The 21816-nt window shown below is 45.2% G+C and overlaps 2 protein-coding genes across 2 annotated transcripts; one reads left to right on the forward strand and one right to left on the reverse strand.

The window, feature by feature from the left end:
* The first annotated feature begins 2035 nt into the window (after positions 1-2035).
* Positions 2036-8313, forward strand: LOC123071286 (SAM50-like protein SPAC17C9.06). The gene is made up of 4 exons (XM_044494813.1): positions 2036-2614; positions 3438-3917; positions 7240-7755; positions 7843-8313. Exons 1-4 carry the CDS (start codon positions 2108-2110, stop codon positions 7921-7923), a joined length of 1584 nt encoding a protein of 527 aa, XP_044350748.1. The 5' UTR covers positions 2036-2107; the 3' UTR covers positions 7924-8313.
* Positions 8314-8518: 205 nt separating this feature from the next.
* LOC123071285 (probable metal-nicotianamine transporter YSL18) lies at positions 8519-11510 on the reverse strand. The gene is made up of 6 exons (XM_044494811.1): positions 11044-11510; positions 10773-10939; positions 10557-10654; positions 10291-10425; positions 9998-10187; positions 8519-9915 (listed from the first exon to the last, which is right to left on the reverse strand). The coding sequence occupies exons 1-6, from the start codon at positions 11375-11377 to the stop codon at positions 8794-8796; spliced, it is 2046 nt and encodes a 681-aa protein (XP_044350746.1). The 5' UTR covers positions 11378-11510; the 3' UTR covers positions 8519-8793.
* Between the last annotated feature and the right edge of the window lie 10306 nt (positions 11511-21816).

Raw genomic sequence — 21816 nt, forward strand, 5'->3', positions numbered from 1 at the left:
CCTGTTTGATCTCCTTGCACTCCACAAACAGGTGTTTACCTGATTCGTTTCCGGAGTTGCACATGAAGCACTTGTGATTCTCAATAGTCATGCCCCTCCTACATAAGATATCCTTGGTGGCTAAAGTGTTGTGCGCCAATCGCCACCAAAAGTGCTTGATTTTCCCCGGGCAGGCCATACGCCAAATTCTCTTCCACTTGTCCTGACCCCCCTCATTCAGCGAGTCAACCTCGTGCTGGCCCTCCCCAGCTTGTCCCTCATCGGCTTCCACAAGGGCTCTGCTTAGTTTGTACGCTTGTTTAACTGAGAAGAGCCCTTTGGAGTCGTAATGCCATGCCGCAAAGTCGACCGCACCATCTCGTAGTGGCATCTGAAGAATCAGCTCAGCGTCTTCCTCCCAGAAATTGTCTTGAACAAGCTCCGTATCCTATTGGCCGGTACCCGGATCAATTAGTTCCGACACCCTGGTTAGTAAACTTCCTCCTCTAGGCGTAATAACTCTTCTCGACCAAGCCCTCGGGATCCATGGATCTTCCCAAATCCTGATATTCGCCCCATCTCCAACCCTCCAGATTATACCCTTGTTTATGAGCTCTATTCCATGGCAGATACTACGCCATTCATATGACATATTTGGGGCTGCTCCCGCTTCCAAAACCGAGCCGTGAGGGTAGTATTTGGCCTTCATTAGTTGTGCACATAGGATGTCGGGTTCCTGAAGCAGTCTCCACACCTGACGGGCAAGCATTGCAATATTGAAATCATGGATATCTCTGAAACCGAGACCACCTCGCCCTTTCGACCTAGTAAGTTTCTGCCATCCCACCTAATGGATTTTGTTCTGCTTATCTTGTTGGCTCCACCAGTATCGGGCAATCATGGCACTGATCTCCTCGCACAAGGTCTTGGTCAGGTAGAAAACGGACATAGCGAAGGTGGGGATAACCTGCGCCACCCCTTTCACCAAGATTTCCTTGCCTTGTCTAGACAAGGTTCGCTCATTACAGCCTTGCATTCAGTTCCAGATGGCCTCCTTCAAATATGCAAATGCCTTCTTTTTGGATCGTCCAATGTACACAGGAAGTCCCAAGTACTTCTCGTTGTATGCCTCACTAGATATGTCTAGGATGGCCTGTACCGCCGCTTTGGACTGTGGTAAGAAATTCTTACTGAACATGATTGCCGACTTCTCGTGGTTTATACACTGGCCCGAGCATTGCTCATATATTTGCAGAATACGTTGCAGCTCCTCGGCTTCACTTTCTGTAGCTTTCATAAGCAGTACCGAATCATCAACAAAAGAACAAGTGCGATATGGATGGCGCCCCGGGGCAGATTTGTATGCCGCTGAACACTCCCCTTCGTTGAGCATCATTAAGCAAAGCTGACAGACCCTCTGCACATATGACAAATAGGTACGGTGATATTGGATCGCCCTGTCGAAGTCCCCTGGATGGCTCGAACTGTTCCGAAAGATCATCATTCACCTTGATCCGGTACCTGGCCGTTGACACACACTTCATCACAAGTCTCACCCAGCGTCGGTCAAAGCCCAGCTTAATCATCATTGCTTCAAGGAAAGACCACTCGACCCGGTCATAAGCTTTGCTCATATCCACCTTGACCGCAACATACTCTTTCTTTCCTCCTCTCTTGCTCATCAGGAAATGTGAGATCTCATAGGCCATCAAGATATTATCTGTAATTAATCTCCCGGGCACAAACGCACTTTGGTTACCCGAAATGATCCGAGGCAGTACAAGCTTGAGGCGATTTGCTAGGACTTTGGAGATGATCTTGTATAAGACATTACACAAACTGATCGTGGAGTTAGCCAGCTGAGGAACGTGGCGTAGTGACTTTCCAACAGTTTTGTCCTCTGTTTTGTGCACTTATGTTGTCTATCATTTACATAGATTGTTTTTGTGTTGAAAAGTGGCAAAAAATCAATATGCAAACTAAGAAGTGTCACCAGATCAATTTCAATGTAATGAGTGGCAAAATGACAAAGTCCAAAGTAACCGGTGGCAAATAATCAAATCGCCCCCCCAAAAAAAAACACCCTTGTGCGAGATTCCATTTCCACTTCTCGCCCGAAACCCCAGCCATGGCGATCGCCGCGGATTCCACCGCCGAGCAAGCCCCGAACCCTGCTCCCCACGAGCCTTCGGACGAGCCCCGCAAGGCTCCCGACCAGCCCGACCGTGGCGAGGACAATGGGGTCGACTTCGACGAGGAGGAGGACGATCCAGAGGAGCTGGACAGGCCAGCGGCGTACAAGGAGAAGGTGAAGGCCGTCTTCCGTCGCCTGCACGCCGAGCCCGTCCGCATCCGCGTCCACGACGTCATCATCAGGGGCAATTTCAAGACCCGCGGCTCCCTCATCGAGGCGGAGGTCGGCGACCTGCTCCGCTCTGCCGGTACCGTGCAGGGCCTGGTGCGCGCCTCCAGCCATGCCAACGCGCTGCTGCGCCGTCTCGACGTGTTCGACTCCGTCTCCATCACCCTCGACGCCGGTCCGCCGGGGTTCCCCGGTACTGCGAACGTCACCATCCAAGTCGTGGAGGCGGCCAGACCCTACAATCGTGGCATCTTCTTCTTCCCCAAGAAAGAGGTGAAGATCTCTGTAAAATTGCAAGCAAGTTCCTTCAGTTTGTTATTTCTTCCGTTAGTGATGTGTTGGTCAGATGAAGTGGTGCTGAATTAGTTTGGATTCGTTACTGCTACTATGTGTGTAATTTAATTATTGCATTGCTGGCATGTTCTAAACCAAGGATGCTCAAAAGTGGCCACTTTTTTAGCTACATTACCCGACTGTTGGTAGAATTAGAGGTAACACTAATCAGTAGTCATGTGCTGTTATTCATTGTATGAATAGGAAATTTTTAATGCTTGGAGTCTTACTTTGGTTGCTTTGGTGCGTTCGTTTATCACCTAAGTTAGCATCCGCCCTCTCGAATGAATACATCTATTTATCTTAATAATTGTGTAGGATTTGTATAGATTATCAGACACAACCATTTGGTGGTGTGGCTACACTCAATTCTTCATCTCTATTTGAGAACACTCAATTGGTTACCATTTTATTATCTTGAGTGAAGCATACAACTGTGAACCATCTCTTATCCACGAAAACCACTTGACTATTGTTGATAAGGAAACATATATTTTGACGGTTGATCTACAGCATAGTAAATACACCGTATTACGTGACGCCATTCTAGTCAGAAAACAGAACCATGCAAACATCTTATTATTTGGGTAAAATAGGTAAATTGGTTTGTTATGTGACGTCATTCTAATGTCTAGTATACACTTAGTGTTAACAACATAAGAGCAGAAGATTGCATTGGAGGTCTTGAGTAATACGTGCCTTCTTTTTTAACTGCATTCAGTATCTGAAATGTTTTCGGGAATGATGCTTATATTATATTCAGGTAATATCATGGCCAGTTGAAGGATGGTTCATGTTGAAGAACCTATTTGGTTACGGGGACATGTGGGATGTTTCAGGGGAATATGGTTGGGATCAGTCATCAAAGATAGACATTGGAGTGTACCTGCCAAGATTGAAATCAATACCAACACCTTTGACGGCTCGGGCATCAATCCTTTCCGAAGATTGGCTGAAGTTTTCATCATACAAGGAGCGTCTTCTTGGCCTTAAGTTTGGTTTGCTTTCAACCTGGCACCATAACTTGTCTTATGATCTGGCATGGCGTACCTTAACTGATCCCTCACAAATGGCATCAGAATCCATAAGGAGGCAGCTAGGCCACAATCTGCTTTCTGCACTGAGTTATGCATATAAAATAGATAAAAGAGATTCAGAATTCCGGCCAACAAAAGGATATGCATTTGTCTCAACTTCTCAAGTTGGTGGTCTATGGAAAAATGGATTACGATTCTTCCGCCAGGTTCTTATGCAACTAACTTCTCGTGGTTAATCTTCCATGCAAAATTTATGCCTAGTTTACCCTCATTGCATTTTTGGTTTCTATGTCAAACATTGAAGGGGAGCCTTGGCGCAGCGGTAAAGCTGTTGCCTTGTGACCATGAGGTCATGGGTTCGAATCCTGGAAACAGTCTCTTGCAGAAATGCAAGAAAAGGCTGTGTACGGAAGACCCAAAGTGGTCGGACCCTTCCCCGGACCCTCCGCAAGCGGGAGCTATGTGCACCGGGCTGCCCTTTTTAATATGTCAAACATTCAGTACCTACTGTTTATCTGCTTTGGGTCGGGAGCTACGTGCACTGGGCTGCCCTTTTTAATATGTCAAACATTCAGTACCTACTGTTTATCTGCTTTGGGTCGGGAGCTACGTGCACTGGGCTGCCCTTTTTAATATGTCAAACATTCAGTACCTACTGTTTATCTGCTTTGTATTAGCTGCACTGTTAAGTAACCTGTGAAATAAATCAAGGAAAAAGAAGCCTAGGTGTTAATTGTGTGTTTTACCACTGCCTAGCGATTATATCACCTAAGCGCACACTTGAGCGTTTTGTTTTTCACCAAGTAACGCGCCAAATCCAGGAATGTGCTTTGTACCAGCATTACCATTTCATTAGAATACACCGTTAGATCGAATAATCCAAGAGTGATGGAGACCCTTACCACAATCAATAAGTAGACCCTCCGCAAGCGGGAGCTATGTGCACCGGGCTGCCCTTTTTAATATGTCAAACATTCAGTACCTACTGTTTATCTGCTTTGGGTCGGGAGCTACGTGCACTGGGCTGCCCTTTTTAATATGTCAAACATTCAGTACCTACTGTTTATCTGCTTTGTATTAGCTGCACTGTTAAGTAACCTGTGAAATAAATCAAGGAAAAAGAAGCCTAGGTGTTAATTGTGTGTTTTACCACTGCCTAGCGATTATATCACCTAAGCGCACACTTGAGCGTTTTGTTTTTCACCAAGTAACGCGCCAAATCCAGGAATGTGCTTTGTACCAGCATTACCATTTCATTAGAATACACCGTTAGATCGAATAATCCAAGAGTGATGGAGACCCTTACCACAATCAATAAGTAATTTCTTGTGAAACCATAGGAAGATGGATGTACAAAAGAGTGACTGTGCAAGGCCCCAGTATTTAATGCAAGTAATATCTGTTCTCTTCGGTTTTAATAAATTCCGTATGTCAGTGGAAATCTAGAATATATTGCAATTGACCATGTTACCAAAAACTCTCATTGTTTGTGAGTGACTTGTTTGTGGGGAGATTACCAGTGGAAAATAACTGTAAGTTCAATAAGAGATAGATATCAAAACTTAGCATGATCTTAACTGAATAATTTGGCATTGAACTATTTGGAAGGAATGTTCTAATGGATCACGGTCCTGAAGACAACTTTCAAATTTTTCCTCACACTTATAGCTTCACATCCCAATAGCGAACATAACCAACCATCCGAGGTCATATTATTTGAAATTAAGCCATCAAGAGTCATATTATTCTTCCTCTCACGTACAGTAGCTTCACATTCCAGTAGAGAACATAATCAATCATCCGAGGTCAAATTATTAGCACTTGAGACATCAAATTAGTCAACTATCTGATGACTGCGCGAAGGGCAGCTGAGTACTCGCCACCTGGTGGTGGAGCCAAGGTTGGGCCGGGCCCCAGACCAACCTAGGGCGGACATGCTAAACAATGTCAAACAAATGCTACCATCGTCCTCAGGATTCCGGTGTTACGACCCAGGCCACGGCCTGGCTTTTGGCTTCAAATAACCTTACCAGTGTCAATATGCAGCAATTACAAGTATTTGAGGTTTCTGGTATCTACTCACGGTTGGATAAATCAGTGTTCAGTTCATCTTTTTGATCTATCATGGATAACTTATGTTGAGTAATGCATTAGAAATCAATGCATTAGGTTACGAAAATCATGTATTAGAGTTTTAGGTACGTAAATTATTGCCATTTTTTCGTCATCAATACGTGTGTTTGGAGATATTTGGTCTGACTTTACGTGACCCAGTTCATGTGGTAAGTTTTGTTTCGATTTGGGAAGATAATTAATTACTATCCTTGGTAGGATATAGAAGAATTATTGCTCATTTGTTGGTAGTGCTCACTGTTTATTGATGAGTTATGTTTACCATGCACAATGTGATTTGAGATTTCTTGGTAGGAGCTCCTTTTGTTCTTTTCACATGAGTGGTGAACATCCAAAACTTGCATCACTCTGTTCTGCTTACCATACGGATTGCCCACTTACCCTGTTGTCCATGAGATTATTTATAATAATTGGCGAGTATTGTCATGAAAGCTGCATATAGTTAAGAGCTACACCTGGGGTGTAGGTTCTTTGATACTCTATATCTCTGTTAAGAGTTCACTGTTGGTGTCTCTGCTGTGGATGTTAGTACAGTTCATCAAAGAAGCACCAGTTTCATTATGACTGGCTAATGGTCACATGTTTCTCAAGGACTTGGACTGGAAAGGAGGAGAGTTAATAGGATTAGAAAAGATCTCAGTTTAATAAGGAAAGATCTAATAAGTCTAATTGTATTGTCCTATTAGGACTTACGAGAGGTCAAGGGCCTAATCATCCACTATATAAAGGTGGCATGTATTTATCTACGTTTGAGATAGGCAATAACAGACAATCTACTCGCTCAAAGTTATTCTAGTTTCAAACTATGTCTACCCAGTCACCTGTAGCCATGCTGGCTATCTTCAGCACGGTAGTTATCCATTGCGAATCAAGGTCCACAACAGTCTTGGTCATTTCTCTCATTCTCTTTTGTTGGTTTTGGGTTGTGGCCCTTGGATTGGTGCGTTATAACTATTTTTCATCATAAAGGCGAATATCACCTTATTCGAAGTTCCAGAGAAAGTTGGCGACCTTATGGCCGACCTTAATCAAAGCCATATGAATTGTACGGTTGTGATAGGTGTGGAAGTAGTGGAACCAATCCTTCTAATGCAATGCTACAGCACATTTGAATATGGGTAGCAAAGAGCGCTTGTGCTCCAACTCAGACCAATCAACTTGACACCTGCACATCACCTCCTTGACTCGTACTATCCACTATGAGGACCATGCCTGTTGGCACAATACCCTTGCCTCATGGCTTTGTTATAGATAGTATCTTCTAAATGGAATGAGGCAGAAGGAAGCATCTGAAAAGGATGGAAACCTAGAAGTTTGTAATTTTGTCAAATGAGTTTCCAGATAGAAGCCTTGTGAATATTTTCTCACCAAACATCACTGTTTTCTTTGCTGCAGGGGTTTGATGTTCGCGGCGCTGTTCCATTCGGTTTTTGCAATGCTGCCCTTAATGTTGGCATATCAGCAGGGGTGATTCTACCTTTGAGCAGAGGATTTATGGAATTGCCTTCACCTGTCCCTGATAGATTTTACCTAGGAGGTCTTTCTTCCCCTGTATGCAGCCTTGGTGTGATATCATCTCTGTTGGGTTTCAAAACAAGAGGAGTTGGCCCATCCGAACCACAGAGATCTGTCCCAGGCGAGTCAGTTACGGTCGACGCTGCTGCCTCTACAGGGAGGGATTACTTGGGAGGCGATCTTGCTGTTTCTGCATTTGCTGATCTATCCTTTGATTTGCCCCTAAAGCTGTTCAGAGATAATGGAATTCATGGTCATGCATTTCTTTGTGCTGGAAATCTTGCCAAGTTGTCTGAGGGTGAGTTTAAGAATTTCTCATTCCCTGAGTTTCGGCGCACATTCAGAAGCTCTGCTGGTGTTGGCATTGTCTTTCCAACCTCACTTTTCCGGATGGAGGTATGTTTTGAGATCTCGATCTTTCATTATGCAATCCGTAGTGTTTGTTGGGTGACTAACCCATGCTAGTGGGCTTCATTGTTCCAGTTAAATTACTGCCATATCTTGAAGAAACATGAACATGATCATGGAAAGAGTGGAATTCAGTTCAGCTTCTCCTTGGAGTAGATGTTCGAAAGTGGAGCAACATTTTTGACCTGTTGAAGAATTAATATTGCGTGCTATTGCACTGAACCATTTATCTTCGTCGCCGAGTCAGCTGTTTAACAAGTACTGTAGGAGACTAGTTGATCCCGTCATCCGATATATTTGACTTCTCGTGGTATGATCGAGAACTGGAAGGGTGTTGGATGCTGTATTAAATTATTCGATTTCACGGTGTTGCCATGTTTTGAAGTTGTCTTATTGGCTCGGTAGAGATTACGCTGTTGCTTTAAATTGTGATGGTTGATACTGGATAGAGTATTACTACATGTTGTTATGTTGGCAGGAGTTTTACACCATGGGGTTGGGAGGCCCTGCTACCTGTATGCATGCTTTTTATTCTGACCATTTTAACTGATATGTGTGTGCTCTATGGAATAGTGCGTGTTGGCAAGTGTTGTGTGGTGGAGGTCTGAAGAAAAGCTCCAGTGTCAGGCCGCGCAAACAGCTGGTGAACTGAGCAGAAATCAGTTGCACATCTCATCAGGGTCCTTTGGTTTCTCCGGGTTTTTGTTTTGTTTTGAAAAAGCTATCTGTTTCTTGATTCCCGCACCTCAAATGCACATGAAGCCTCCTTGACCTGTTGATTCATCTGATCCACTATGGTCATGGTCACTCTGTTTGCTACTAGTTAGCTTTGTATTGTACATTTGCACTACATAGTTGATCACTCTACATCAAATGACCAACAATCGCAAAAGTTCCAACTTACTCCCTCCGTAAATGCTCTCATATTTTTTTACAGAGGGAGGGAGTACATGCTATCACTAGATCATGTCGTCGTATCATCATGGCAGAATCTACAGGTCAGGAAGGGTTGGGTGTCGGCAGCCTTCATCGGGACTTCTCAAGTACAGTGGCCAGGTAGGCGTCCAGCTTCTCGTTCTGCTCCCTGGCGACGAACCTGATGCAGATGGGCGGCGTGACGTCGTACCTGGCGAGCAGCGCATAGGGGATGGAGAAGAGCCCGTCGCCGCAGATGAGCCCGGACGCCAGCACCGGCCCGAACACCTGCGCGCCGTCCCTGTCCGACCTGGTCCACAGGTAGAGCACCAGGCTGCCCACGCACATGTCGATGGCCACCGCCGGCACCAGCAGGAACGACATGGCCATGCCGGTGACGCTCGGGATGAAGTTCCTTGCGCGCCACTTGTAGTGCACCGCCGCCTCCCGCAGCGCGCACACCACCAGTGCCAGCACGAAGAAGCCCACGCTCATGCTCAGGCAGTGCCTGGGCAGGTCCAGGTCGCCGACGCCGACCACGGCGATGGCCCGGTAGATCTTGGCCAGCGGCACCTGGTAGATCTTGTTCCCGGCCTCCTCGTAGAAGTGGTGGAACACGGTGAACACGGCCGGGTTGACGACGCAGCCGATGCCGGTCCCGATGACCTGGCTGACGAAGAGCGCCCGCGGCGAGGTGAGCGTCAGGTACCCGGTCTTGAAGTCCGACATGAAGTCGGAGGCGGTGGAGACGATGGACGAGACGACGCCGCAGATGACGAGGCTCCCCACCACCCCGCCGTTGCCGTACCCGATCCACGACGCGAACAGCAGGATCACCAGCTTGCTGTACTGCGCCGCGAAGTTGGTCTCGGCCACCCCCGTGCCGTAGGCGTTGCAGAAGGCCAGCAGCGGCGCGAACACGTACGCCGTCGCCACGTGGTAGTGCCGCACCTGGCCGTAGAGGTGCGGGATGGCGACGGTGGACAGCAGCGCCAGCGCGGCGTAGCCGCCCATGGCGAGGGTGCCCGGGACGTGCTCCCGGAGGAACACCTGCGTCCGGCGCCGGTCGTCGAAGCTGAGCACGTTGCGCGGCACCGCGTTGGCGTCGGAGAAGGACCGCAGCGCCTCCGCCGCCTCCAGCTGGTGGTGCCGCATCGTCTGCAGGGTCCTCACCATGATCACCACCAGCTGGAAGATGCCGTCGCCCAGGATCATGCCTATGGCGCCAAACACCTGAAATTACATCACCAGTCGAATAGAGCGTGCGTGCGTGCATGTCTCGTCGAAATCTGTCGGTCGATCAGAAACCACGCACCTTGTACCCGTTGATGCCACGCAAACTGCCTTCCTGGAGATCGGCGGCGTACCAGCTCCCCTCTTTGGTTTCGATGTAGGGCCACATGAATCCCCAGGAGATGATGGCCCCGACCAGCATCGAGATGTTTATCAGGTAAGGGCTGATCATCCCGACGCCGACGTATGTTCCGTTCAAATTGAGGTAGAAGCTGCATGCAAGTATCACACAACACAAGTAGCTCTCACTGATCATCTCTAGCAAGTAGTTCTCAGTTGGAGCGCGACATGTAGAAGAATGGATGGATAAGTTACCCGCGATTGAAGGCGTCGAGCCCAAACGAAGGGAAGAAGGTCATGCCACAGTGCGGTCCGCCGGAGTAAAACCATTGGAAGATAGACATGAAAAAGCTTCCCAGGCACGAGTGGATCATCAGAGACACTTGCTTCCTGTGTTAAGAAACAGAGGCACTCCAATCGATTACCCAACCCAGCATTATCTTATCTTGTTGCTTGCTACCGGAGTTGAGCATGAGCAGTAGCTAGGTTTCATGTGACTTAGTAGCTCCGTACGTGCTTACTTTGCTTGCATGGCTCCGTAAGGGGTATGGAAGCTGTTGATGAGATGAGCCGTAGCTGAGCCGCTCGGAAACGTCAGCCGGTGGCGGATGATCATCGTCTACACGTTAACCGGCCGGCACAGTATGAATGCGTCAGAGAGCTAGTATAAGTTAAGGCGCAACGTACCGACGTACGGTTCAAGTTTCATCTCATTGGGGGCGCACGTAGGTAGGTACCTTCCTCATGGGGATAATGGCGAGAATTCCGACGAAGCTGATGAGAAAGTAGAAGGCCATAATCCGGGGAAGCGTCGGCTCGCTGACGTTTCTGCCGTTGACCTCGCCGGTGTTGATCTTCTCCGCCGTCCTATGGTCCATGGCGAGCAGGTACGACCCGAACCCTCCTAATTAGCAACGGCGCAAACACACGCGAAATCAACGGACCGGCCAGCCGAGCAGAGATTCATGGACGACGACCGATCGACGTGGCAGGCGAGGCGAGGCGTACCGCTGTAGGTCATGCTGGCGCAGGCGACGACGCAGGTCTGGACGACGACGTTCTCGTGGCGGGTGAAGGGTTCGTAGAACACGCCGAGCTTGTCGAGCAGGCGCGTCCACGCCTTGAGGAGGAAGAACCCCAGCAGGCCGGCGGTGATGTTCAGCGTGGGGACGATCCCCGACGTGAACACCAGGTTCATCATGACGCCGCTGAAGGCCGCGCCCAGAACCAGGCTCGCCACCACGGCGCGCGGCGTCACCTGCTCCGTCCATGGCGGGATGGTCTGGTCCTCGAACGCGCGCTCCGTCGACGGCCCCTCCCGCGGGTCGCCGATCGGCTCCATCGATTATCGTCCCACGGCCTAAGATTGCCGGCCTCTGAGGAGGGTGTCGATCGCGCGGGTTGTGCATGCATGCATGCAGTTGACTATTTGGGAATGGAGGAGGGACGAACGAACATGAGGGATGCATCGTTTGGCTTCTGCGATTACTATTATTGACGCGCTAATGAGAGTGGCCTGTCCAAGCAGGGACAGAACCTTCTTCATACTCCCGGAACAACATTACAGAGGGGATCAATATAAAGAGTGGTTTATCTGTCATACACGGGAGATCCTGTGCATGGATCCATCGTTCGTGATTGCTCTGAGATCCGTACCATACTTTTTAGGTTGTCAAAATTTACCTAGTTCTAAAATGTTTCGTTCGGTTTTGTTTGTTTCAACGTGTTTCATCATGTTCCGTTGTGCACAAATAAAAAATAATGCACTTGTTTTGAATCGGGTTTGCTGATACACTGTTATACACAATGAAGCATTAAGATGTAATTTGAAACTTGAAGAAAAAACCAACGTAACTCTTTGAAACAGACAAATTCTGGGGATACTTGGATGCATTCCTTGGATAGTACGTGAGCAAGGCCTCCTCCTCCTCCTCCTTCAAGAAAGAAAGTTAGGGTTCGTGCCTCTCGCCGGCGCCGGCGCAGGTCCGTCTCGTCTCCGATGGCCCTAGGACCATGGAGGCGCGGTGGATCCTGGCAAGGGCCGGCGGGAGGGCTCCGTTTTTAGTCGTTTTTTTCAATCTTGTTAGGGTTTGTGTCCTATTCAGGAAGGCGAGACGGCGACGGCTCCCTGAAGATGGAATAAAGGTCTCCCCGCCTAGCCCCCGTTTCGGCGGTGCGTCGAGCATCGTTGGTGGGCGTGTGGAGGTGTGTCTCCGGCAGATCTATCTTTGGTGGATTTGCTCGGATCTCGTCGTTGTTCGTCTATGTTCGTGTGCCTTCGGTTTGGATCCTTCCTGTCTACGTTATTTTTCATCGGCGAAGGTTGTTGTTCTGGGGTGCTGGTCCTATGGGGTCTTAACACGACGACTTCCCGACTGTCTACTACAACAAGTTGTGCCCGGCTCCGGCGATGGAGGGGCGATGACGGCGGCGCGCCTTCGGCTCGCTTCGGTGCTTGTAGTCGTCGCTAGGTGGTCTATGATTCTGGATGTAATTTTTATTTCTAATATTCGTTGTACTGCTATGATTGAAGATGAATAGATTGGAAGTTTTTCAAAAAAAAAAAAGAAACAGACAAATTCTAAAAACAGCAAAAACGTGACATGAATCTCAAAGCAAGCAGCGATGGTGGATCCATGCACAATAGAATAGTTATTCTTCATATATATGTAAAAAAAACATGCATTTTTGTTTTAAACAAATATAAACGTGGCACTATCTGAATCAATCAGATTGCCGGGTGTCCTGCTCTTTGTTGAGTGTCCGCATTCAACAAAGGCCTCCTAAGAGCATCTCCACTTGTTCAGCCCCCCAGTGTATAGGCCGGCGCTCTTTTAGGCGCTCGCGCGGCGGTTTTTAGGCCCTGAGGCAATCTAGGTCCCAGCCACACCCCCAGGTGCCGCCCCCAAGGCGTCGCAAATTCAAACTTGATCCATTCCCGCTTCCAAAAAACGCCACAAGTCCGGGGATCAGCGCCACAGTTCGACGATCATCATCTTGCCACAGTCCGGCGATCAAATAAAAAGTTCGGTGTACAAAAAGAAAGGATGCGTAGGCAATGCATCAAACGGCGGTGTCGGCCTCCGGCGTAGGAGGAGTCGGCGTGCACGGGTTGAGCCGTCGGCACGGCTTCTTTGCTGGGCGGCGTCGGCGCGGCTTCTGTGCTGTTGGGCATCGCGGAGGCATCATAACTCGGCCTTGGCGGCGGCGTGGGAGTTGGCGGCGCCGTCGACGGTATCTGGTTCAGGATGAGGCCGCGCTCCACCAGGTACCACGCCTTGAGCTTCTCGTCGTCGCTCCGGAGCATGTCCGCCTCGCCCATCAGAAAAGACAGGTCGGTGTTCCTCTTCTTCGCGGCGACGTTGGTCCGGAGCAAGTCGAGCTTGACGGCGTTGTTCGTCATCAATGCCGACCACCGCACCTCGGTTTTCTCTTCCCGCAGGGCGGCCCGGGTCTGGGCGTCGGTGAGGCAATATTCGATGGACTCTTGCACACGTGCGGTAGCCGGCTCGGCGTGTTTCGCCTTCTTGGTCCCTTTGTTGTCGTCCAGGCGACCGTCAATCGTGCCCGGCGTCGGCGTGTCCGGCTTGTACGTCTCCTTGGCCTTGGCGAGGGTGCGCCGGACATCCACCCACTTCTCGCACTTGTCGATCCGCTTGAAGACGTGGAGGTACTTGAACTCTTGGTCGTTGTTTTCCTGGCGAAACATGGCGAACATCCGCAGCAGCTGCGTCGAGGAACATCAGTCGGCGGGCGCGTGATACGTCCATTTTGCATCATGCTTTTATATCGATATTTATTGCATTATGGGCTGTTGTTACACGATTATGTCACAATACTTATGCATATTCTCTCTTATTTTACAAGGTTTACATGAAGAGGGAGAATGCTGGCAGTTGGAATTCTGGGCTAGAAAAGGAGCAAATATTAGAGACTTATTCTGCACAAGTCCAAAAGTCCTGAAACTCCACGGAATTTATTTTTGGAATTAATAAAAAATACCAAGCGAAGAAAATACCAGAGGGGGGCCATCCACCGTCCACGAGGGTGGGGGGGCGCGCCCAGGGCCTACCCCCCTGGGTGCGCCCCCTGCCTCGTGGGCCACCTGGCAGCCCTCCGGTGGCCATCTTCTGCTATATGAAGTCTTTTACCCTGAAAAAAATCATAAGCAAGCTTTCAGGATGAGACACCGCCGCCACAAGGCGGAACCTTGGCGGAACCAATCTAGGGCTCCGGCGGAGCTGTTCTGCCGGGGAAACATCCCTCCGGGAGGGGAAAATCATCACCATCGATCCTCTCATCGGGAGGGGGTCAATCTCCATCAACATCTTCACCAGCACCATCTCCTCTCAAACCCTAGTTCATCTCTTGTATCCAATCTTTGTCCCAAAACCTCAGATTGATACATGTGGGTTGCTAGTAGTGTTGATTACTCCTTGTAGTTGATGCTAGTTGGTTTATTTGGTGGAAGATTATATGTTCAGATCCTTAATGCATATTAATACCCCTCTGATTATGAGCATGAATATGATTTGTGAGTAGTTACGTTTGTTCCTGAGGACATGGGAGAAGTATTGCTATAAGTAGTCATGTGGATTTGGTATTCGTTCGATATTTTGATGAGATGTATGTTGTCTCTCCTCTAGTGGTGTTATGTGAACGTCGACTACATGACACTTCACCATTGTTTGGGCCTAGAGGAAGACATTGGGAAATAATAAGTAGATGATGGGTTGCTAGAGTGACAGAAGCTTAAACCCTAGTTTATGAGTTGCTTCGTAAGGGGCTGATTTGGATCCATATGTTTCATTCTATGGTTAGGTTTACCTTAATACTTCTTTTGTAGTTGAAGATGCTTGCAATAGGGGTTAATCATAAGTGTGATGCTTGTCCAAGAAAGGGCAGTACCCAAGCACCGGTCCACCCACATACCAAATTATCAAAGTAACGAACGTGAATCATATGAGCGTGATGAAAACTAGCTTGACGATGATTCCCACGTGTCCTCGGGAGCGCTTTTCTCTATATAAGAACTCGTCCAGGCTTGCCCTTTGCTACAAAAAGGATTGGTCCACCTTGCTGCACCTTATTTACTTTTATTACTTGTTACGCGGGACGAATTACCTTATCACAAAACTATCTGTTACCGATAATCTCAGTGCTTGCAGAGAAAACCTTACTGAAAACCGCTTGTCATTTCCTTCTGCTCCTCGTTGGGTTTGACACTCTTACTTATCAAAAGGATTACGATAGATCCCCTGCACTTGTGGGTCATCAAGACTCTTTTCTGGCGCCGTTTCCGGGAGGGAAGCGCCTTTGGTAAGTGGAACTTGGTAAGGAAAAATTTATATAGTATGCTGAAATTTACTGTCACTTGTTACTATGGAACATAATCCTTTGAGGGACTTGTTCGGGGTATCTTCACCCCGATCAGTAGAGCAAAGAGTTGCTCCTCAACCTACTGAACCCACTGAAAATGTTTACTGTGAAATTCCTTCGGGTATGATAGAGAAACTGCTAGCTAATCCTTTTACAGGAGATGGAACATTGCATCCCGATTTGCACCTAATCTATGTGGATGAAGTTTGTGGCTTATTTAAGTTTGCAGGTATGCCCGAGGATGTTATCAAGAAGAAGGTCTTCCCTTTATCTTTGAAGGGAGAGGCATTGACATGGTTTAGGCTATGTGATGATATGGGATTATGGAACTACAACCGATTGAAATTGGAATTTCATCAGAAGTTTTATCCTATGCATCTCGTTCATCGTGATCGTAATTACATATACAATTTTTGGCCTCGCGAAGGAGAAAGCATCACTCAAGCTTGGGGGAGGCTTAAGTCAATGTTATATTCATGCCCCAATCATGATCTCTCAAGAGAAATGATTATTCAAAAAATGTATGCTTGGCTTTCTCTCAACAATCGCTCCATGCTCGATACTTGTTGTACTGGTTCTTTTATGATGAAGACTATTGAATTTAGATGGGATTTATTGGAAAGAATTAAACGCAACTCTGAAGATTGGGATCTCGACGAAGGTAAGGAGTTAGGTATGACACCTAAGTTTGATTGTGTTAAATCTTTTATGGATACCGATGCTTTTCGTGAATTTAGCACTAAATATGGACTTGACTCTGAGATAGTAGCTTCTTTCTGTGAATCATTTTCTACTCATGTTGATCTCCCTAAGGAGAAGTGGTTTAAATATAATCCTCCCATTGAAGTGAAAGTAGTTGCACATATTAAAGTTGAAGAAAAGACTATCACTTATAATGATCCTATTGTTCCTACTACCTATATTGAGCAAACCACCTTTCCCTGTTAGGATAAAGGATCATGCTAAAGCTTCAACTGTGGTTCATAAGAGTAATACTAGAACACCTACACCACCTAAGCAAATTAAAGTTGAACCTAGTATTGCTATGGTTAAAGATCTCTTGGCTGATAATATTGATGGGCATGTTATTTACTTCTGTGATGAAGCTGCTAGAATTGCTAGACCCGATACTAAGAATAAACATAGACCTGTTGTAGGCATGTCTTTTATTTCTGTTAAAATAGGAGATCATTGTTATCATGGCTTATGTGATATGGGTGCTAGTCCTAGTGCAATACCTCATTCCTTATACAAAGAAATTATTCATGATATTACACATGCTGAGATAGAAGAAATTGATGTTACAATTAAGCTTGCCAATAGAGATACTATTTCACCAGTTGGGATTGTTAGATATGTTGAAGTCTTGTGTGGGAAAGTTAAATATCCTGCTGATTTTCTTATTCTTGGTTCTCCACAAGATAGCTTTTGTCCCATCATATTTGGTAGACCATTCTTGAATATTGTCAATGCTAGGATAGACTCGGAAACGGATATTGTTACGATTGGTTTAGGGGATATGTCTCATGACTTTAATTTTGCTAAATTTCATAGACAACCCCATGATAAAGAATTGCCTAGTAAGGATGAAATTATTGGTCTTGCTTCTATTACCGTGCCTCCTAATGATCCTTTAGAACAATATTTGCTAGACCATGAAAATGATATGTTTATGAATGAAAGAAGAGAGATAGATGAAGTATTCTTTAAACAGGGACCTATTTTGAAACACAACTTGCCTGTTGAAATTCTAGGGGATCCTCCACCACCCAAGGGTGATCCCGTGTTCGAGCTTAAACCACTACCTGATACTCTTAAATATGCTTATCTTGATGAAAAGAAGATATATCCTGTTATTATTAATGCTAACCTTTCTGAGCAGGAAGAGGAGAAATTATTGAAAACTCTGAAGAAGCACCGTGCTGCTATTGGATATACTCTTGATGATATTAAGGGCATTAGTCCCACTCTATGCCAACACAAAATAAAATTGGAGAAAGACGCCAAACTAGTTGTTGATCACCAACGGCGGTTAAATTCTAAGATGAAAGAAGTGGCAAGGAAAGAAATACTAAATCTCCTGGAAGCAGGTATAATTTGTCCCGTTGCTGATAGTCAGTGAGTAAGTCCTATTCATTGTGTCCCTAAGAAGGGAGGTATTATTGTCGTTCCTAATGATAAAGAAGAATTGATCCTGCAAATAATTATTACGGGTTATAGGATGGTAATTGATTTCCGCAAATTAAATAAAGCCACTAAAAATGATCATTACCCTTTGCCTTTTATTGATCAAATGCTAGAAAGATTATCGAAACATACACATTTTTGCTTTCTAGATGGTTACTCTGGTTTCTCTCAAATACCTGTGTCAAAATAGGATCAAGAAAAGACCACTTTTACTTGCCCTTTCGGTACTTTTGCTTATAGACGTATGCCTTTTGGTTTATGTAATGCACCTGCTACCTTTCAAAGATGCATGATGGCTATATTCTCTGACTTTTGTGAAAAGATTGTTGAGGTTTTCATGGATGATTTCTCCGTTTATGGATCCTCCTTTGATGATTGCTTGAGCAACCTTAATCGAGTTTTGTAGAGATGTGAAGAAACTAATCTTGTCTTGAATTGGAAAAAATGCCACTTTATGGTTAATGAAGGCATTGTCTTGGGGCATAAATTTTTTGAAAGAGGTATTGAAGTTGATAAAGCTAAAGTTGATGCTATTGAAAAGATGTCGTGTCCTAAAGACATTAAAGGTATAAGAAGTTTCCTTGGTCATGCCGGTTTTTATAGGAGGTTTATTAAGGACTTATCTAAAATTTCTAGGCCTCTGACTAATCTCTTACAAAAAGATATTCCTTTTGTTTTCGATGATGATTGTGTAGAAGCATTTGAAATACTTAAGAAAGCTTTGATTTCTGCACCTATTGTTCAGCCACCTGATTGGAATTTACCCTTTGAAATTATGTGCGATGCTAGTGATTATGCCGTAGGTGATGTTCTAGGACAAAGAGTTGATAAGAAAATAAATATTATTCAATATGCTAGTAAAACTCTAAACAACGCCTAGAGAAATTATGCTACTACTGAAGAAAATAGCAGTTGTATTTGCTTGTGATAAGTTTAGACCTTATATCGTTGACTCTAAAGTAATTGTTCACACTGATCATGCTGCTATTAAATACCTTATGGAAAAGAAAGATGCTTAACCTAGACTTATTAGATGGGTTCTCCTACTACAAGAATTTGATTTGCATATTATTGATAGAAAGGGAGCTGAGAACCCCGTTGCAGACAACTTGTCTAGGTTAGAGAATGTTCTTGATGACCCACTACCTATTGATGATAGCTTCTCTGATGAACAATTAGCTGTCATAAATGCTTCTCATACTGCTCCATGGTATGCTGATTATGCAAATTACATTGTTGCTAAATTTATACCACCTAGTTTCACGTACCAACAAAAGAACAAATTTTTCTATGATTTAAGACATTACTTCTGGGATGACCCACACCTTTATAAATAAGGAGTAGATGGTGTTATTAGACGTTGTGTACCTAAGCATGAACAGGAACAGATCCTACGCAAGTGTCACTCCGAGGCTTATGGAGGACACCACATTGGAGATAGAACTGTGCATAAGGTATTGCAATCCCGTTTTTATTGGCCTACTCTCTTCAAGAATGCCCGTAAGTTTGTCTTGTCTTGCGATGAATGTCAAAGAATTGGTAATATTAGTAGACGTCAAGAAATGCCTATGAATTATTCTCTTGTTATTGAACCATTTGATGTTTGGGGCTTTGATTACATGGACTGTTTCCTTCCTCTAATGGGTACAAACATATTTTAGTTGTTGTTGATTACGTTACTAAGTGGGTAGAAGCTATTCCAACTAGTAGTGCTGATCATAACACTTCTATTAAGATGCTTAAAGAAGTTATTTTTCCAAGGTTTGGAGTCCCTAGATACCTAATGACTGATGGTGGTTCACATTTTATTCATGGTGCTTTTCGTAAAATGCTTGCTAAGTATGATGTTAATCATAGAATTGCATCTCCATATCACCCACAGCCTAGTGGTGAAGTAGAACTGAGTAACAGAGAGCTTAAATTGATTTTGCAAAAGACTATTAATAGATCTAGAACGAATTGGTCCAAGAAACTTGATGATGCATTATGGGCTTATAGAATTGCATATAAAAATCCTATGTGTATGTCTCCATATAAAATGGTTTATGGAAAAGCATGTCACTTACCTCTCGAATTAGAACATAAGGCATATTGGGCCATTAAAGAGCTCAATTATGATTTCAAATTTGCCGGTGAGAAGAGGTTGTTTGACATTAGCTCACTTGATGAATGGAGAACTCAAGCCTATGAGAATGCCAAACTATTTAAAGAAAAAGTTAAAAGATGGCATGACAAAAGGATACAAAAGTGTGAGTTTAATGTAGGTGATTATGTGTTGCTTTTCAAGTCTCGTTTTAGATTTTTTACAGGAAAACTCCTCTCTAAATGGGAAGGTCCTTACATTATCGAGGAGGTCTATCGTTCCAGTGCCATAAAAATCAACAACTTCGAAGGCACAAGTCCGAAGGTGTTGAACGGTCAAAGAATCAAACATTATATCTCAAGTAATCCAATAAATGTTGAAACCAATGTTATTGAAACTGTAACCCCGGAGGAATACATAAGGGACACTACCCAGAATGTTTCAGACTCCGAAAAGGAATAGGTATTGGTACGATAAGTAAACCGACTCCAAAACAGTTCTAATAGTAGTTTTTCTCCATTTTGGAATATTTAAGAAAATAGGAAAAATAAGAAGTAGTCCGTGAAGGACACAAGGCATCCACGAGGGTGGAGGGCGCGCCCTACCCCCCTGGGTGCGCCCCCTGCCTCGTGGGCACCTCGTGTGCTCTCCGGACTCTGTTTTCTTGCACGATACTCCTTTTGGTCGGTAAAAAAATCATTATATAATCTCTCGAAGGTTTTGACCACCGTATCATGCAAATATCCTTTGTCTTTGTTTTGAGCCATTTTCTGTTAGAGTTGTCAAGGCCACACATCATATCGTCACCCTCCTCCAACAATGAAGGCAACGATGCTTGGCTAATGAAGATAGAACTGAAGAGAGAAGAACCCGTGGAGATCAACAAGGATGATAGGATCAAGAAGGTCATGGAGGATCAAGCTCTGGCGGCAGAAGAAGAAGACATCCTTCAACCTCATCACAACCTTCTTACCCCAACTGAGATTGAAGCTTTCAAGATGATTGAGTTAGCTTGCATACAAAACAAGTATCTCACACATGAAAATATTTTGTTGAAGGAGCATATCACCGCACTCAAGGGCATTATCCGCAAACTGGAGGATCTCCTTCGCTCAATGTGCGACTATCCATCATCACCACCACCTTAGTCACCTCCGAAGAAGGAGACATAATCACATGGGTGTGGGCACTCCCCTTGGCAACTGCCAAGCTTGGGGAGTTGCCCCGGTATCATATCACCATCACACTCCTATCTTTACCCTTTTTCTTAGTTTGATCCTTTTGGTAATATCTTGATCTAGTAGAGTAAAGTTTTGGTATGATTTAGTTTTGAGTTTTTCTTTATGATTCCTCTATGTAATCGAGTCTGTGAGCTATATATAATAAATATTAGTGTTGAGTCAAGGGCTTGATTATCTAACTTTGATCTTGAGGGAATAAAAAGAAAAAGAAAGAACAAAAAGAAATAAAGAGATCACATGGATCTTATGGAGAGTAATGACTTCACATATAAAAAGTATGATGAATAAAAGTTGTTGAGAGTTGACAAACATAGTTTTGGTCATCGTTGCAATTAATAGGAAGTAATAAAGAAAGAGAGGTTCTCACATATAAATATACTATCTTGGACATCTTTTATGATTGTGAGAACTCATTAAAATATGACATGCTAAAGAGTTGATGTTGGACAAGCAAGACAACGTAATGGGTTATGTGATGAGGATATAGACTTAGGGTAGGGTCATAGGCCTGACCTAGGTGCCCTACCCAAGGTCACTATCCTAGAAGCAAAGAAGCTCAAGAGATAACAGGAGGTACCCAAGGAAGACGTCGAGTGTTAGTCCACTCGACCAACCATATCACTCGGATACCCCAATTTTCTCAAGAAACCACTCGACCTATGAAGACCACGAGTCAGACAAAACTACAACGGTCGGACATTCACTCCGTAGTCTTCATGGACATTGATGGCACTTATAGCTGGCGTTATCAGTAACGCCCCTCCATTATGTACATTAAACCCTCTGTAACGGGGGGGGGGGGGTTGGGGTCCTGGCGCACTCTATATAAGCCACCCCCTCCTCTGGGACAAGGGTTCGCATCCCCTTTAACACACATGCATATACTGGAAT

The sequence above is a fragment of the Triticum aestivum genome, chromosome 3B (assembly GCF_018294505.1).
Source record: "Triticum aestivum cultivar Chinese Spring chromosome 3B, IWGSC CS RefSeq v2.1, whole genome shotgun sequence".
Lineage (NCBI taxonomy): Eukaryota > Viridiplantae > Streptophyta > Magnoliopsida > Poales > Poaceae > Triticum > Triticum aestivum.

Excerpts from the sequence above, each read along its gene's own strand:
- LOC123071286 (XM_044494813.1), top strand. The coding sequence starts at position 2,108 with ATGGCGATCGCCGCGGATTCCACCGCCGAGCAAGCCCCGAACCCTGCT. Across the intron at positions 3,918-7,239 it reads GATTACGATTCTTCCGCCAG|GGGTTTGATGTTCGCGGCGC; the intron begins GTTCTTATGCAA and ends TCTTTGCTGCAG. Across the intron at positions 7,756-7,842 it reads CCTCACTTTTCCGGATGGAG|TTAAATTACTGCCATATCTT; the intron begins GTATGTTTTGAG and ends TCATTGTTCCAG.
- LOC123071285 (XM_044494811.1), bottom strand. The coding sequence starts at position 11,377 with ATGGAGCCGATCGGCGACCCGCGGGAGGGGCCGTCGACGGAGCGCGCG. Across the intron at positions 10,426-10,556 it reads TACGGAGCCATGCAAGCAAA|GAAGCAAGTGTCTCTGATGA; the intron begins GTAAGCACGTAC and ends TTCTTAACACAG. Across the intron at positions 10,188-10,290 it reads CTCGACGCCTTCAATCGCGG|CTTCTACCTCAATTTGAACG; the intron begins GTAACTTATCCA and ends ACTTGCATGCAG.